At 35.1% G+C, this 18,500-nt stretch overlaps 2 protein-coding genes across 4 annotated transcripts; both read right to left on the minus strand.

The window, feature by feature from the left end:
- Positions 1-16: 16 nt before the first annotated feature.
- On the minus strand, positions 17-5,744 carry LOC123880848. The gene is made up of 4 exons (XM_045929195.1): positions 4,987-5,744; positions 3,105-3,394; positions 1,157-2,994; positions 17-579 (listed from the first exon to the last, which is right to left on the minus strand). The coding sequence occupies exons 1-4, from the start codon at positions 5,310-5,312 to the stop codon at positions 106-108; spliced, it is 2,928 nt and encodes a 975-aa protein (XP_045785151.1). The 5' UTR covers positions 5,313-5,744; the 3' UTR covers positions 17-105.
- A 2,979-nt stretch (positions 5,745-8,723) lies between these two features.
- On the minus strand, positions 8,724-16,183 carry LOC123880885. Of its 3 annotated transcripts, none has more exons than XM_045929261.1 (4): positions 16,093-16,183; positions 11,309-11,410; positions 10,286-10,439; positions 8,724-9,559 (listed from the first exon to the last, which is right to left on the minus strand). In XM_045929261.1, exons 2-4 carry the CDS (start codon positions 11,349-11,351, stop codon positions 9,403-9,405), a joined length of 354 nt encoding a protein of 117 aa, XP_045785217.1. In that variant the 5' UTR covers positions 11,352-11,410; positions 16,093-16,183; the 3' UTR covers positions 8,724-9,402. The 3 variants fall into 3 exon arrangements, with proteins under 3 accessions (XP_045785217.1, XP_045785215.1, XP_045785218.1); XM_045929259.1 differs by lacking the exon at positions 16,093-16,183 and adding an exon at positions 15,796-16,071; XM_045929262.1 differs by lacking the exon at positions 16,093-16,183 and adding an exon at positions 15,796-16,067 and having other exon boundaries at positions 11,312-11,410.
- Positions 16,184-18,500: the final 2,317 nt, after the last annotated feature.

Here is an 18,500-nt window from a genome sequence, read left to right on the forward strand (position 1 = left end):
TAGATAACTTATTTAAAATATGAGTATCAACGTTAAACCCAGTAGGTAGTATGTCGAAAGAAAATACTGAACATATTCTGTCTGCAAAATAGGAAAATGAATTATTTATAACTTCGACTCCTCTGGACCATTAATATCCAGGTATTTCTTCATTTCTTGATTAAAATTATTTTCAAGATGTATATCGGCGAAATGAAACCTACCACCTTCAGAAGGAGAGTCTTGATTTATGATATGTTCACACTTTGGCCGGTGTTTCCGATTCAAGTTGGGCGGTAAGTTACGTTCGGTGTGAGCTTTTTCTCTCGGGGGTAGTCTATAGCCTCCCAAATTCACGAGTTTACGTTGACAATCGCTTAATTTATCACGAATGACATCTAAATACTCTTTTGCTGTTCCGTCTCCAGCGGGCTCTTCTCGCAAAAGGTAGCACAATCTTCTGGCTTGCTCCAGATAAATGACTGCTTGATTGAGAGCATCAAACTTTTCACTTGAACGTGCCATCGCTATGAAATGCGGTATGAAGAACTCTAGCACCAAACGCCGACGCTCTACTTCCATTTTTGCAGGTAATATAATCTGTAAAATGCAAAAGTAAACTTCATCACGGTTAATTATTTATTAGGGTTATTCAAGGGTCAGACCAACAAATTCCTGAAAGGCTGGCAACGCTATGCAGTTCCTATAGTACTTGCAAATGTTTATGGGCGACGCGGATGGTAACCGCTTAAGGGGCATGAGACGGGTCTGCCCGCGAAATTCAAATTTAATTTGGTTTTTCGCAATTTGTAAACTAATACGACAACGTAGGGTTATGGCATTTTAATTGCGCCAATGGTAGTATCATCCTCACAGGTTTATAACTAACTATAACTCACAAATTAGTCGATACTAGAGCTAATTTCTTAAACTGGACCCTTTTAAGTAAAGATTTTTATATAAACCTGTGAGGATGATACTGCCATTGTCGCAATTAAAATGCCATAAGCCTACGTTGTCGTATTAGTTTACAAATTGCGAAAAACCAAATTAAATTTGAATTTTGGGGGCAGACCCGTCACATCCACAGTATACCTTGTATGACGGTACGGAACCCTTCTTGTGCGAGTTCGACTCGCAGTTGACCGTTTTTTTATTAATAGTAATAGGTACTTACACTTTTATTAATTTCTCTTTCTCTTTTTTCAGTTTTTTTTTGTTTCTTGGTAGCTGTATTAGCCCGTCTTCTGTCTTTAATTTGTTTCAATTTTTCCTTTTTCCACTGATATTCTTTATCATAAGCTTTATCTTTATCATCATCATCATCACTATCAGAACTTTCATTATAATTGGACATAACAACAGGTATTTGTGGATTTAGTATTCGCCACGGATTCTTGCAAGTTAAAATGTCATAGAGTCTTTGGCAATTAAATTTTGGATAGAAATCTTTCTTTGTATACTTCAGTTTGTTAAGAGCATGTAATAAATGCATAACAGGTGTCTCCAGAATGTCAGCCAATTTTCTCTGTTGCTGTAATAGCAGGGGCTTAGGGATGTATTTGAATTCATTGCAATTTTCGATAAAATAATTTGGAAACCGTGACATTCCGAAAGGTTTGTAGAAACTTTTCAAAAAAGAGCGTAGAGACTCCCCAAGGCGATCTTCTGGCCAACTGGCATAATTATTTTCACATTGCCAGAACAAATGATTTTTTATGTGACTAGCATCAATTCCAATTTTTGAAGTTTCATTTTCCATAAAAGTTTTGTGTAAAGCTAAAGCAAATAAGTAACATCGCATATGAGAGTGAGCCAAGCAACTTTCTAAATAGCGTTCTGCTGCTGGAAACATAACCTTCCATTGTAACTTTTGATCCGGGTTGACCCCTCTTTTTGGCCTAAATCCTATCGGTACTAGTAAACAACCAAAACCAATCGCTTTGCTCACCATATATTGTGTGGGCCATTGATAACAGAAGTTGGTCCTCGGGTTTTTTACTATTTTTCTCTCTCGTATAATCCATTGATTGGCAGCATTTGGCCAAGCGGCTATTAGAGCAGGAAAAACTTCATAACTAACAGTCGAGCCACTCCTTGTTGCGTTACAATAAATACTAGCCCCCTGTGTTAGTGAATTTTTCACGGTATCTTGAGAAAATCCTAAACCAGTACCTAAATGTAGTATAAAGTTATCTACAAAATCATTCATAAAAGTTATAGAACTCAGATAATGATGAGTTTCGTATAGGTCTCTATTCAGCGATACTTTTGAACCCGCATCGTCGTTCTCTTCATCACTCCAGTCAACTGATCTAACGTTAACTGTTAACCAACTTTCATCTGGTAGGACTCCAGAAGTAGTCGCATAGTTTGTCTGTAAACTAAGTTCTACTTTCTTCGGTGTCGTCAAATTTGTTATAGTTGCATAACCATAATCAGACTCTGTTTCACTTGACTCCGTTTGACGACTGCTTGCATTTGATCGGTATCCCGAGGTCTCTGTATCTTCAGCTGCAATGTTATCTAAGGATATGTTACTTGTTTGCAAGATTGTGTGAGTACTGTCCAACTGAGACTTATTCATTGTTTCACTAGTGCGCCTCGTATTCTTTAAAATCGATTTTCTGGGTTTTATATCATGACCCACATTTTCTTTACTATCTAAATTAAATAAAACTTCTGTTCCTTGACATTTAATGCTGGCTAAAATTTCATTATTTGGAAATATATTATCATCGTTACTTTTCTTATTTATGTCGTCTAATGAAGCATTATCAAATTTTTCGAGATCTATATACCGGGAATTCTTTTTGTGTAGATTAGGTAGTTTTATTTTTATTTTTTGTATCACTTCTTCCTTGTCTGAGTATGGTGGATCATCCGAGGCATGTGATTCTTTTTCAGAATCAGTGTATACGCTATCGTCACAGCTAAATGTTGGTATAATCTTAGTTGGATTTTCTTTAGGAAGCGTGCTTTCTAAAATTTCTAGCTTCTTTAGTTTAATATATCCTAAAAATAGAAACACTATCTGTTAATAACTTAATCTATTAACCAGTCAAGCATTTAGAATTTAAGAAATATTCATTAAATAGAATTTATTCGGTAATAAAAATAGTTACCTGATTGCTTGCTATCTTCTATTCGAAGTTTGTAAAATGGTGCATCAAGTACTGCGCAATAATCAGAAGTATCACCAGGCTCACTTGCTTCTACGTTATCGTATATTATAAATAGTCGAGGAGCTACGATTGGTTCCGACTGATCAGAACGTCTTTGGTAAGTTATATGATCTTGCACACATTCTTGAATTTTATCCGCAAAGAAGACATGCTTATGATGTTGTACCATTGCTTCGTCCATTTGGTGCTGACGTTCGCTGATGGGATTGTTATTAATTTGTTGCACCTCCCTAGAAAATAATCTTTATTATAGAACCAGTAAGTTGCTATGAAATCTTTTAAAATATACAATTTTATTTTCTACACCAATGACATGTTTATTCGGTACCAAAACCAAATATCAATTTAAGCCTTATAGGATCACTTTCCGTCTGTCCGTCTGTCGTGTCTGTCGAGAAAACCTATAGGGTACCTACTTCCCGTTGACACAGATTCATGTGTGGCAGGTAACTAGGTAGGTCTTATAGCCCAAGTAAAGAAAAAATCCAAAAACCGTGAATTTGCGGTTAAATCACAAAAAAGAAGTAAAAATGTGTTCCCGAAAAAATTAATTTACAGTAAATTAATTTTTTTATGTGAATTAATTAAAAATTGATTCACATTAACTTGCAGTGTTCTAAGTGCATAAAAGTGTTAGACCCTACGTATATTCGTACGATGGTACGGAACTGTTCGTGTGCGAGTCTGACTCGTACTTGACCGGTTTTTATTTTCGTACCTAACAATTTATTTGAAGTTTATATCAAGCCTAAGTGCGCTAAGTAAATGACAAATCAGGAAATCAACTTTTTGGTAAACTTTAATAATAATTCAAAAATACGTTTAAAAAATCACATAATATACAGTACATTAGAGAAACTAATTAAAACATTTAAATCAATTCAGAATCTTTTAAAAATTGAGTGAATAAAAACATCAAATCCATCACCTATAGGTACCCAATCTTTGAAATAGTGTTCATATTACAAATGGTACATTATGTTCAAACTAATTGACCATATATAATGCAACATTATTTGCAATTTATTGTGATGTCATCAAATCTAGAATTATACGTACGTGCAAAATAAATTTTCTTGGTTTATTATCATAAAGAAATCACCGCTAACGAAGCTAGATAACAATATCAGTGTTCTTGAAATTTTATCAATACTTAATGCCTTTATTTCAATATCATATCCGCTAATTATTCTAATTATCTCTTAATTTAATTGTCAAATGTTTTCTTTTCAAAGCCCTGGACTTAGTAATATTGCGTATCTTGACCTTTTCCGACAAAGGATTACATGTGTTTTTCTTTTTTGTAAATGAATTATAAAGACTACTAGCTAGTGGAAAATTAATATAAACTGGTAAATACTTCACACAGAGATGAATGTATAAAAATCTAGTTGCACGTAAAATATATGGAAAAAATTATTTAACAATCTTGGATGGATACAATTCATAATATGGCAAATAAATTCCTCCAAAATCCAAAGATTTCTAAAATCTGGTTTTTGTTTTGCTGTACGTTTAATTATTTTAAGTTAGTACTTAGCACATTCCGATACTGTACTTAATTATTCTAGAATAACTCTGAACTGAACCTCTAGTAGTATCAATAAAAATGCACTAGATTCTAGAGACTAGAATGTCAATTAAAATATCTATTATTTTTCCTCTAATAAATATACATATACTCATACCTATTTACATTCATTGCTTTATTGATTTATCTATAAACATACAATATAAATTATTTGTTGTCAGAAACCCTAATCTATGTGCGTCAGTTTCTAAAATTGTTTTTAAAATTTAGTTAGGTAATTAGATAACGTACCTTTCATAGTTTTCAAAGAATTGCACGGACATAAGGATGTTGTTCAGTAAGAATGCATCACTGTCAGTAGCAAGTTGAGTTCGCATGGTATCCAAGGCGGCTTCGTCGTAGGAGCGCACTTGGGTAGGCGCAGGGTTTGGCACCGGTGCAAGGGCAGGCTGTGATAACATCGCCGATGGAGATAAGGGTGGATCCTTCACTGGAGCCCTTTTTTGGAGATTAGCATTCTTTTTTTTCTTTTCCTCTCTTTTCTGCTCTTTCCATTTTTCTCGTTCAAAAAACTTGTCAGGTTCTTTCTGAATTTTCTTTGATTTAGAATTGCCCATCGCGAAAGATTTAGATTTCAAATGAATATGCTTTAACTATTGAAACGAAATTACCACTGGATCCATGTTGAAATACATTTCTTATTAAAAAAACACCGCGATATCACTTGGGTACCGATTCCTTGAAGTTTAAAACAGTACTGATTAAAATATGTTCACAAAATCAATTCATAATTATTAATCTTATCACTGGTCGATGATTAATTTATTGATCGTCATCGGCACAATAGATTACCGTTGCATTATTTTTTAAATAAAAGGAGACCCCTTTACTAGAACTATTATTATGATTACCTAGACAACTTTAGGTTTGAGGAATGCGCTACTGACTGGTTCCAGTTCGGCCTACTCTTTACTCATTTTCACGCTATATGAAAATGTATGCAACGAAATCATAGCCGAAACGACATGGTTCAGCTAGGCAAGCATCAGGGTTTATTTTTTATAAGTCTGTAGAATCTTTGTACGAAGCAATCATTATTAAAATTCATAAAAAACCGACTTCAATTATATATATTATGTTTGTAGTTATTGAAGTCGGTTTTTTAAAAATTTAATTAGCAATTTTTAGTGGTCATGTTTATTGGTAAATATGCTATGCCTGGTTAAAATCCTACTGTTTACTCAACTATACCTACCTATTACACTGATCGTGAGTAATTTACTCTTGTTTCTCCACCTTCGAAGATATTCATCAGATCTTCACAAAATTGAAATGGGGGCCACCTCTAAAGATTGTAATTCTATTTTTATTTTAAATATTAAAATGCAACTACTACAGCCTTGAATTTTTATTACATAGGTTCCTATCGTATTACGAGTAGATAAGGGTCAAGGTATGATGTTTTTTATGACTTTTTCTAATATCAATAGTTTACATGATAAAAATGTATGTAATCTTTAAAATGAAGATAAAATTATTGTAATGTTAATACTTAAGAGTGCCTTAACCTATTGAAACTATTGATAGGTAACGTTCAGTTATAAACGATACCCATCGAAAAGTCAGCAGACCTGTGGGCCTGAACGTGCCCTGAACTTCAGTATAATTCATAAAAATATAAATAGATAGGAGCCTACTGTATTCAGTTAAGTACATTGATACATACTTCCAGTTACAATGATATTTATAAGTAGGTAAAGTTAAACATAAAATTAACTAAAGAAACAAAAGTGAATAGGTAGGTAAATAAATATCCAATTAATAAGATGTTGCAACAAAATGTAAACAATGCAACGATAACAAAATAAGAAGCAAACAAATCTTTGTCAATTATTTTTGTGTAGATGAGTTTCGGTTCTTTGGCAATTCTTCAGCCACACAAAAAATAATTGACTATTTCGTCGGTTAGCTAACAATACCGCTCAAAGTCAAAAGGTGGTTCCAACATTTGAGTGCCATTAAATGTAGCTTTTACTCGCGCTTCGATCTAGCTACCAGATTCAAGTAGGTATTTTGACTAATTAGCAGCCATTATTAAAAAAATTGACAGCATTTGACACAGCGTTTAGGCAACTTAATTGTAAAATACCGCACAAATCATCATTCTGATTTCGTTTTTCCCGGTTTAGAAGCTGTAACATTATAAGCTTACCAAAAAATAAAAACAGTTAAGTATCATCCAAAGCGACTACGAAGTGGGAACGTCAGTCGCGCGGCGGTCGCCTCCCACGATATTTCAGAGCCATGCCTACGCGATCAAGACGTACCTACCCTGCACGCGTAGATTTGCAGCGTGAACGTTCCTGCATCCCACGTTCTTGACGCGCAGGTTTGACCGTAACTTTATTCGTCTCTTCTCAAAAATTGTATTGTTTGCCAATCTAAATCTATACTTACTAATATTAAAAGAGGTAATGTTTGTAAGTTTGTTTGTAGAAAGTAATTTCTGGAACTACTAAACCGATTTTGAAAATTCTTTCACCAGTTGAAAGCTCCTATTCCTATAGCCGTATTATTATTTTAGAACCGGTGATAGATTGATAATGATGATATACATAGGTACATAACGCAACTACTCAACGCAAGCAGATTCACTTAGGTACCTACATCAGAAAGTTGTCCTTTATCCCGTGAAGCCTTCACCAGCAATACCTAACCGTGATCGTTACCTTTTTTGGGTTCCTACCCAGAGGGTGCCAACTGTCAACGGCATCCTATTTACTAAGCCTATGCTGTCCGTCCGTCAGTTTGTCAGTCAGCGGGCTGTATCTCGTGAAACGTAATAGGTAGAGAGTTGAAAATTTCACAGAATATGTAAATCTATTGCCGCTATAACAATAAATAAGAAATAGTTTAAATGGCCACCATTCATTTTTTTTTTTGGTTTTATTTCTTGTACAAAGATAAGGAACCCATCGTGTGCATACAGACAGACTTGAATTCCGTTTTTAGGGTTCCGTAGTTTTAATGACTTCCAGGTCTGTAATGCTTATACTTATAAATTATAATGGTACGAAAATACCTACTCAGTTTCCCTTTCCCTTAGTAGTTTTCCCTTTTCTAACCCAATTTTTGTATTTTTAACCCCCGACCCAAAAAGAGGGGTGTTATAAGTTTGACGTGTGTATCTGGGTATCTGTGTATCTGTCTGTGGCACCGTAGCGCCTAATCTAATGAACCGATTTTAATTTAGTTTTTTTTTTTGTTTGAAAGGTGGCTTGATCGAGAGTGTTCTTAGCTATAACCCAAGAAAATCGGTTCAGCCGTTTGAAAGTTACCAGCTCTTTTCTAGTTACTGTAACCTTCACTTGTCGGGGGTGTTATAAATTTTTAATTTACACTTGTTAAACTTTGAGGAGGAGATCTTTAAAAGCAATCGACACAATATTATTATCATTTTTTTATTACGCATTCTTAAATGTAGATTAATTACAAATTGACTAATTGTATACTTAATAAAAACAATAAATTGTAACTTTCAACAATAATTTATAAGGTCCCACATTCTTACTACTCAATAAATATTTTCTGTAGTCCAAACAACTTTTTGGTACTTGCAAGAGTAAGTATATACTTACACCTTTATTATATTACTGTTATGTTATTACATAATATATTATTTCTATATATTAGATATATAATATCTAATACTAGCGTTTGTGGAACTACCTACTCTGTCGTGTCAATTTAAAAATAATAAAAATTCTTTTCAGAAACTGATTTCCAAAAGTCATTAGAATGCAAAAAAATAATTTTTAATTCTACATAACAATTATGTTGAAGTCGGGCGAGAGTCACGCTTTGATTTCTAGTTTATTATTTTACCTACTCGTACCACACTGTACCTTCCACATGAGTAGGTGCTGTACTATTATGCATTCTGAGACTCGACTGACTTCAACTTAAGTGTAGAAAAAGAAAAAGAAAAAGGTATAAAATTAGTTATTTTTTACTTTATTTGGAAGACGGTTTTTGAAAACTTTAAAGTTAATTCAGTCAGACGACACCATAGTGTAGGTAGGTACCTACACAAAAACCCGATTATTATTACTACTCCAGGGACGACTGGTTTATATTCATATGAAGATGTGGGACATCGATGATGTGAGAGGCGGCCTTGGTGGGGTCCTTAGGTTCGTGTGGTTGTAGAGAAGCTAGATTCATGTGTGAGATACGTGAGAGTTCATATTATAAAGGCCTAAATATACAAATTAATGTTTGTCTGTCTGTACGTCTGTTCGTTGTCAATGTGTTCGGCTTCACTCGACCAGAATTTCTGGAAATGGAGCAGATTTACAACAAACGCACACACGTAACACATCGCACTGTCTGGGTAACTCATATTCTTTACATAATAAAATTATTAGGTATAGGCACCTATTAGGGTACCCGTAGATAGGTATGTTTAAGAATAGATAACACTCGTATTAATGTTGTAAAATAAAATGAGGTTTATAGATAGGTACTTTTGTATAACGTTTCAGCTGGTGAAACAAAATGTTTAAATTGTCGTTGTAAAACAATTCACTTCGGTCGATGCCTTGTTATGACTTACAAGACAAAAGATCTATAGGTACCTACCTACGCACAGTGCATCATTGACATAGCAAAAATGTTAATAATTCAATGAAGTCAATATAAAACTTTTTATGGCAAATGTCTTAGAGATTCGGCCGGAGCTGCACTGACGCTTGGTTCCTCCATATTGTTCGCTATGCTAACCACATCGAGATCGGCATTAGTGTTCTTTTTTCTATGGTTTTTCAACTTTTTCACTTCACCTATCTTCTTGTCCATCAGCCGCCTGAAAGCAAAGTGTCATGTAAGTACCTACACAGTGTAATAACACGGTCTTTAACTGCGCTTCAAATTATCGCCCATTAACGACGAGCAGATGAAACGCCGTAAGTGGGATCTATCCTGGGGAAGTGCAACAAAATCTACTTTTTAAGTAAAAGCCGAATGAGAGCAGCGATCAATCTAAAAAATTCTCTTAAAAAGCTTTTTATTTACCCAGCTACTCTCCTTTACAAGGAAACCGAAGTGCTTAATTCCGTCATGTTACCTATTTGCATTAAAGGTCGCTTAACGCTTGGTACAAGCAAATCCTACAATCTGCGGACATAGATGCAGTGTCCAAGCGAAGACTACCTAGTTAAATTCGACTTCCCAGGGCATTTATTTTTGCAAAGGTTTACAATCAATCGTGCAATCTCAAGAACTGCAGAAATTACTAAATCTTCGTGTCATTAAAGAAAAACTTACTTTTTTATTATTGGATTTCCCAGTTTCGATTCCCACGATATTCCCAGTATTAAGAATTGAATCAGGTCTTGTCAGGTTTACCCCGTTAAGTTAGTACCGCAAAGCGCTTTAGAGTTACGGTACACAATAATGTACCTCGTTGAATCGCACTGGGATGAGGAAGGTAACTACACTTACGAGTAACAAAAATGCCGTGCTACTTGCATATTTAACTGCACCGTCACTTTAAGTATGGTGGTCAGATGAAATGGTAGAAAATACTTACTGCTGGCGCCAATCGATGAGTACTCCTAAAACGAAGACCACGATAATGGCGATGAGGATTACAACTGTCACACCCAGAATTGTAGCCACGGTGAGAGCCGGGACCTCTTCTGCGATCACGGATACGCTCGGGTCGGCGGTTGACTCCACCATATCTACAAATACAACATAATTACGTTAAACTGCAAATTTTTCTAACGTACTGCACTTGTGTATACATACCTATACTGGTTTTTATAGTTTTATTACACTTTAAAAATATTATATTATATTAAAATTAACACAGTGCCCAGTAAAACTGACTGTGGTTTTGTGGCACTGCATGTAGCAGAAATAATTTCATGTACTTTGTTTAACTTAATTAATTAAAGTTAAATGAGAAGTGGCGAATGCTCGTGAGGCGTGTAACATCTACCCCCCAAAACGTCACTTCATGATGACCACGACCGCTCTGCCAAGAGTGTAACGACAAAGAAAAAGAAATGCTTGCTGTGAACGTGTACATAATTGGAAATATACTCGATTAAATGGCGGTTTCTTGGCTTTATTGGCTTTATTCTTCAGATATGGCTGATGCTACCATACTTAAGAGTAATTATTGGCACCTAAATGTTTTACGAAGGTACTTTTTTAATTTTGGTTAAAATTTTTAGTTGGTCTGTTAAAGTCAAAACCAGAAGCGCCTCCGTTTCAAGATTTAACTAGCCAATCTTTGGTCCAGGAAGGGTAGTCAAAGACCAAACCTTTACACTTGGCTAACGAATTTACACGGGCCCGGCGTCGGACTGCGCCTAAGAGAACTGGACTATGAGAATCGGGAAAGGGGGGCGAGCTTTCACGAATTTTCCGGGGACAAGGAATAAAAACTGCGTTCCATTTTAAGTAGTTACTTTTAATCAATAAAGTTTATTTATTTTCTTGTTGAAACCTTTACTCGTGGCAAAAGCCTTACCCATGACCGGATCAAATTACCTAGTATGTATTATTAGGAGTATCGTGAAAAATAAGAGTGAATTTAAGTAAGTACCTTCTTTGAACCGTGCGTTATTGTCTTCGAATGTGTCCATGTTTTGAGCTTATTTTCACAGAAGAGCCGAAAATTGAGTGTTATGATCCCATAAAGTATCTGAAACAAACGTAAAATAATACTTAGGTATCTTTATGGTGCATTGGGGTAATTTCGACAGGAATTTCTATGAGATAATCTAATGTCTTTGTTTCGGTTAATCATATAATCAACTTTTCTAATTCATGTTAGCTTTTGTTACTAAAAGCTGGAAGCACAGTCGAAGAACCCAAAGTCGTCGGAAAATTCTAATGATTTATGATTTACCTCTCTTTACATACTGAAAGATATTAAAAAAAAACTATCTACATTATACCGGTAATGTAGATAGTTTTTTTTTTTAATTTTTAGAGTGAATTATTGTAATTCGATACATTCATTCTAATTATACTTATTAGGAGTTCAAGCCCAGTCAACTAGAGGGTAAAAACCACTCGTACCCTACCTAGGTAAAGTAATCAAACGTTGATACGGTTGATACTTTTGGTAGGTAGGCACTTATATGATTTGAAATTATACTTATTTAATTTCGGATCTCGAAAAAATTTATTTTTGATTTTAGAAAATTGCCCCTTAGTAGGTATTTTTTCAATTTAGAAAAATGAAAAATATCTAATCTGATCTATCATAAAATATTAAGTGTTTTGATATCATTTTTGATAATCAACTCTTGAGATTCAATCGATTAAGTAGGTATATTTTATTATTGCAATTTTATTCATTTATACTCAAACGAATTCGAAACGAATTCGTTTGAGTATAAATGTCTCTTCTTAAACCTACAAAATATGTATATTTCATAGTTCATACTAACTATATAAACTTGAAACTAAACAGCAAATCGTACCTATACGCGATCAAAATAACAATAGGAAAGTCCTAACAGCTGTCACTTGAGAAGTACGGTTTCCTCGGAAAATACAAAGAAACAAAAGCTTTTTTTTACTTTACTTGAGTTTTATATCCTTTACTTAAGTTTTATTATTACAAAATCTAATGAAAAAATATATTATTAAATTTTTATTATACTGTCAGCTAAGAAGTTACAGTCACAATATACGGCGTAAAGATATTCCTATTCTTAGTTTGATGATTGTTCATATTCTCTCTCATTATACCTAATTATTGTTTTTATATAAAAAATTGTTGCTAGTCTAGAAAAAAATCAAATCTCCAATCAATCTTACCTACTTAATATGCGCATATAAAAATAAAATAAAAATTATTCTGAGAAATTGGGTGAAATGTTGTCGCAATGCAATTAAGATTTTCCGATAAAACTGATTCGATAGCTAAAGATTAATTATTATCGACATGAAGGCTACTATATAGACAATTAATTATTATTTTTAAATGGTAGCGACCACTTATCGGTTGATTTTTAAAGATTAGACTATGGTATTTCACTTCAGTGATGGTTAGGTGTTGTAGCATAGTATTTTATCAATTATTGGGCCGGCTAAGTATTGTTTATCGGAGTCGGTAACTATTGAGTGTACCTACTATTGTACTAGTGTTCGAAGTTTCGAACACTTCGGTCCTGATAGAAATAAGTTTATTGGGCATATCCTTTCAATGTTTATGTTTTAGCTTTTAAGTTTTCTGGTACTAAATAAATAATGATTTTCGTTTTATGATTAGTTATTGATTTGATTTAAAGTTATCTATTAGATATTAAGATTATCATCAGTGATAATATTTCTGCTATCGATCAATATCAATAATTTTAATTTCTTGTTTAATGTACCTATCTAACTATCGTCCACTTTACAGTGTACAATGACTTGTACGGCATATGTCAAAGAACTCTATAATATGGCCAACGTACCTATAGTTCATTCGATAAAAATGAGATAGTAAAATAATTACCCTTACATAAATACTTAGGATGTACCTACCTACCTACTCGCCGTTGATGTCAATGCTCATGAGTTCATGACATACATAGTCGCTATCGCAGAGACTCTGAGAGACCATAATACAATGTTCGAAATGACCTTAGCAGATTTTCTCAACAGGTGAGCCTTAAAATTAACATGAATAAGACGAAAATCGTGTCTAATGCTCATGTTCCGACCCACCCAGTAATTGTTGAGAGCTCTGGGACACACATCTAGCTTGGTAGGTCTAATTTCGAGTTTATCTGTTTAGTTTGGTTTCTAAATCCAATTCGGCTGAGCAGTATCCGAAGAACTTCGAGATGTCTTCTTGTCTTTAATTCCTCAGTGCATGAGGACCAAAGTTTTCGTGACCAAAGTGACTGTTGTCACTTGTCAGTGATTACATTTATGGATCCAGAACATGGTCGCCATAAGAAATGGGTGTCATAAGAAAGCTCAGATTTACTCATCGGGTAAAGGAGAGAGCTATGGTTGGAGTTTACCTAGCTAATCAAACCATTGAAGAATGATAAGATTCTTAAGAGAGTTTGGCTCCCACAGTAACCGACATACGAGTTGCCCAACAGTGGCAATGAGCAGAACATATAGTTTGAATAATCGATAGTTGTTGGGGTCTTACGGTGCTGGAATGGCGATCTTGCACCGGAAAGCACAGCGTTGGCTGATTGATCCCTTACTAGACAGATAGACCACATCAAACGAGTCGCAGGGAGCCACTAGATTCAGGCGGGCGAGGCGAGACCCAGGGTGTGGAAATCCCTATGAGGGACCACCGAGTACCGACCGACAGTGACAAAGACCGATAGAAGTCAAGCGCAGTGAACATCTGATGATGTTATTATGTTATGTTATGCTATGTGCATATTATGTTATTTCTGGCTAATGTAGTTTTAATATATATGATGATAAAAGAATTATTATAAGCGGTTTGGTAGTTTCAGAGTTTATCGATTACAAATAAACAAATCCGTCTTAAGCACCCTATACTTAGTATATAATTTATAATATTGAGTGACTAGGCACCTTCAGCATAGGTTGGTTGCTATTTATGTGTAGCCACATAACTATTAGTACGTCTACAAAATAAACGTTGATGATAAACGTGACATAGGTATATTGAATAATATACCTACTACCTACCTATCTACAAAACGTGCTGAAATTGTAACATTTTTACACGAAACAGATGTCCTAGTCCCTACTGCCTGCTTACCTACTGTAAACACACGAGGCAAAAAACTACTACAAGAATTAAAAGAGCGATATGAGCGACTTCATCATCATTATCAACCGATACAAGTCTAGTGCTTACATAGAGTAGTTTCAGATTTAGTAGGTATGCTGTGCTGCATAGGCCCTACTGGCCGCTACAGCGTCACTGAGAAGGTCTTCGTCTGGAGGTGAGCCCTAAGGCTTTAAAAAATAATTGGAGAGGTCGGGGGGCAACGGCAGGATGACGTTGGGATGGTGGTCACTTAAAGGGACTTCCACACTCCCGCCACGGTCTTACGCCATGCCACAGCTGTTCCCTGCGCCTGTCCACCTAGTCCTAATGGGGAATTTCCAACGCTCAGCTCTCTAGTGAGCGTAGAAATAAAAAATATCTACTTTTAATTCAGTGTTTATAGGAAACAAATATACTCGTAGGTATCTACCTACCTAAATGTTTTTGGTGGGTAGGATTAGGTTGTTATCAATTGTAAAGTCTAATAAGGATTAAAGACGATACGAGTTAAGAGTTACATTGAGGTGTAAGTAGGTCAAGTACGAAACAGCTCGAGTTTTGAAAGCCGCAATGGACGCTTGCACATTAACAATCTAAATGTAAACACTAGGTACCTGGCTCTACTGGTAATTAGATAAGGAAATCTGCACTGGAGTCCAGTGACTAGAAAGAGAATTTATCTAATTTTGTGATATTATAATTTTTTGATAAAATAACAGGTAAATACTTATATCTTATTCGCATCATGATAACATCATTGGACCTCGAATATTTTAAACCGAGTAATTTTCTGCAACCTTTCCTACAGCATTTTAGTAGGTAGGTTAGGTATATATAATATTATATCTTCCTACCTATCCCACCTACCAGGTAGATTTATCAATTGTAAGTATACGTTTTCAACTTTTGAAGTTTCCGTACCCGAAGGGTGCCAATGGAACCCTATTACTAATTCTCCGCTGTCCGTCCGTCCGTCCGTCCGTCTGTCTGTCATCGGGCTGTATCTCGTGAACTGTCATAGTAGAGAATTGAAATTTTCACCGAATGTATATTCTATTGGCGCTATAACAACAAATAATAAGAATTACAAAATAACCATCATGAAATTTTTTTAAAAAGTGTTATTTCCTGTACGTAGGATGGTATGGAACCCTTCGTGTGCGAGTCCGACTCGCACTTGACCGGTTATTTAATAGGTAGGTACCTACCTTATTCACAACAAGACGCACGATTTTCAGATATTGTTATTATCAACAGAAAACTGATTTGTTACGTAGTTACGTCAAATTGGTACAATCCGTACATTTCCACGAACTTACATTCAAACACGACGAAGACGGTACTCGTTCTAGAGGCTGGTCCTCCGTCCTTTCACTCAAAAAACTAGTATAAGAAACGAGATTTACTAGGCACTAAGTACTTTGGCATCAATTTGATATACCAATCTAACAAATCACAATTTTTATTTAAAGGCTCGTCGATTTTGAAAAAGAGCCTTCCGGCGCCAGTTGTAGGCGCATGCGCTGTGCACCAAAGCGCGGCTCTCACTGTTATGACGGCAACCAGCGAGATCTCAGACCACCTCACAATGAGGCACAATGGGCACAAAACCTTACCGTTGAACCAACAAATTGTCACCAAGTGACACACAACATCTAATTTGAATAACTACTTTATATTTTCTGTCGGATATTACCTACTAACACTACGGAAAGAATGTTTAACGGTTAATTCAAATTCAAATGCGCAATGAGGCCCCATGACTCATTTTGGAATGCACCAACTACCATACCATCGGATATACCTACAGACCTATCAACGTTAAAACGCCCCCTTGACGCGCTAATTGATAAGCCAGATTTTCCCAATATTTCTTTTATTTACCACAATCAAACACAATTAAACAACAATTTAATTCATAGAACTTGCTAAATATTTACCTACTAGGGTACACCTATCCCAAACTACGTCACTTGCAATCGCTTAATATTGTTAAGCAAAAGTGAACGTAAAATGAAGTGTTAGGTAATACTTACCTAGTTATTCGTTAATGTACGAGTAAAGTAGGTAACAATTAATCATAGAATCACTTTCTTACACACGAATAAAAAATGAACTTAGTAGACTGACTAAATAATAACTAAACCTCTTAATAATTTGCTTTAAAAAGTATTTTAAAGCCAACTTGTAGCAGCTCTTGGTCGGTATAATAAAACTAGGTCTAGAGGTTTAAATTGCTTGACTAACAAAATAATAATATATATATTAAAAAGAGTGTCAAAGGAAACAATAGCTATATATGAACATTAATCTTAATATAGTTAACTAATAATTTTATTAGACATTTATCTTTTGTTGGTATCATAAAGCATTAAATAAGATACCTATGTGGGTATTATACTTATTTAAATTCCAACGCCAAGCAAGAATACTGATAAGGCGATCGAAATAAATCGGTGCTTAAAACTTTTCCTTAATCCCCTGTAGGACATTCTAAAGATAAGAAAACGTAAATCATAAATCACTCGGCGAAAAATTAAACATTTGGAAGCACTTGATCATTCTTCATTTCAGCCTTCTTGATTCCAGTCACAGATTAAAAATATACTTACTTAGTATATCTCCAATTCCAAGCAGCTTCAATCATAGGAGCGAGGCAGCTGTTGAATTTCCAGACAGCTTGAAGTTGAAGGTCGAACATGCGGTTTTCGATTTTGAAACAGTTTTCAGAATATAAGCGCGACGCCTGGGTCAGGCCTCAATTTCGGCAAAGCAAAGCTAAAGAAGAGAGTAAGAAGAAAAGAAGAGGAAAGCGAAAAGTGAGAATTGCTACCGCTCAGAGTATGCATTCGGTTCGAATCACCACACGCTCAGTTGCAGGAAAGAGACGACTCTTGTGCTAGTTTTTCTGGGAGTGAATCTGCCGTGCATCAGGCAACTTCAATGGACATGAACGCAATAGTTAATGGCTTTCATGATAAAAGCACGCAAGAAGAACAAACCGTCAGGAAGAATGATTTCCCGCGCTACAAGAAATGCTTCCATAAGGATAGTCTGACAAAACGCGGAAAGTGCCTCCTAATATCTACATCAATACCATATTACACAGTAATTTTTATTTATCATACCGCCTGTGATACTAAGTTATACAATCAGAAAGTAAGTACATAATCGCCATTTATAGCAGTAGAAAAATATTCTGAGTTACGAGTAGGTACATTGTGTGTTGTAAGTGGAATAGCTGTTATATTAGACTCAGGGATAATGTAGTTATCTTTCAGTGAATTTTAGAAATCGGATAATAGTTCCGGTTACCCCTTGCATCCAACAAACTACCAAACTCTTTACCTCGTAATATAGTACCTATAGCGAAAATTGCTCGCTTATTAGAGGATTATCAAAATCTCATGAGTAGTTTGATAATTATAAGGAAAACGTTCAATAAACAACCAAAGTCTACGAAGACTGCCAGCACAAATGTTATCTCTCCTCGATTGCACGATCCCTAGCATGATGTCCTACTTTCGCGGCGGAAGCTGCGATCGGTGTTGAAAGTCACCTTGTTGTTAATCTAGTTGGTACACACAATCTTTATTACTGAATCCCAACAGAAATTGTAGGCCAGGTTTGTAAGGTTTTACTTTATGTTAAATGTACGATTGTCGATACCAACGGCTACTGTACCTAGTACGTATTTCTGATAAGATAACAACTTGCTCAATCCAAAGGACAATACCCTCCTGTAAAGGAATTGATTAAAAAATGAGTCAGTTAATAGGTATATCAGTTTTTTAGAAATTGACTCAGATATAGCTATTTGAACTGAATACCTAATTACTACGGCAAATGGCCTCTACTTGCTGTAAAAATAATACTTTAACTGAATAAAAAGTGAAGCTACAAAGCATATTTGTACAATCTTGAAAGGCACGAAGAGAGGTCTTGTGGCACTGGCACACCGCATAAGTAAAGGGAAAATCATTAACTTTAAAACCTGTGTGGAAATATTATATTATTATGCGAT

This window comes from Maniola jurtina, chromosome 3 (genome assembly GCF_905333055.1).
Source record: "Maniola jurtina chromosome 3, ilManJurt1.1, whole genome shotgun sequence".
Lineage (NCBI taxonomy): Eukaryota > Metazoa > Arthropoda > Insecta > Lepidoptera > Nymphalidae > Maniola > Maniola jurtina.

Excerpts from the sequence above, each read along its gene's own strand:
- LOC123880848 (XM_045929195.1), bottom strand. The coding sequence starts at position 5,312 with ATGGGCAATTCTAAATCAAAGAAAATTCAGAAAGAACCTGACAAGTTT. Across the intron at positions 3,395-4,986 it reads TTCTTTGAAAACTATGAAAG|GGAGGTGCAACAAATTAATA; the intron begins GTACGTTATCTA and ends ATTATTTTCTAG. Across the intron at positions 2,995-3,104 it reads AGAAGATAGCAAGCAATCAG|GATATATTAAACTAAAGAAG; the intron begins GTAACTATTTTT and ends TTCTATTTTTAG.
- LOC123880885 (XM_045929261.1), bottom strand. The coding sequence starts at position 11,351 with ATGGACACATTCGAAGACAATAACGCACGGTTCAAAGAAGGTA. Across the intron at positions 10,440-11,308 it reads CGCACGGTTCAAAGAAGGTA|ATATGGTGGAGTCAACCGCC; the intron begins CTTACTTAAATT and ends TTGTATTTGTAG. Across the intron at positions 9,560-10,285 it reads CTCATCGATTGGCGCCAGCA|GCGGCTGATGGACAAGAAGA; the intron begins GTAAGTATTTTC and ends CTTTGCTTTCAG.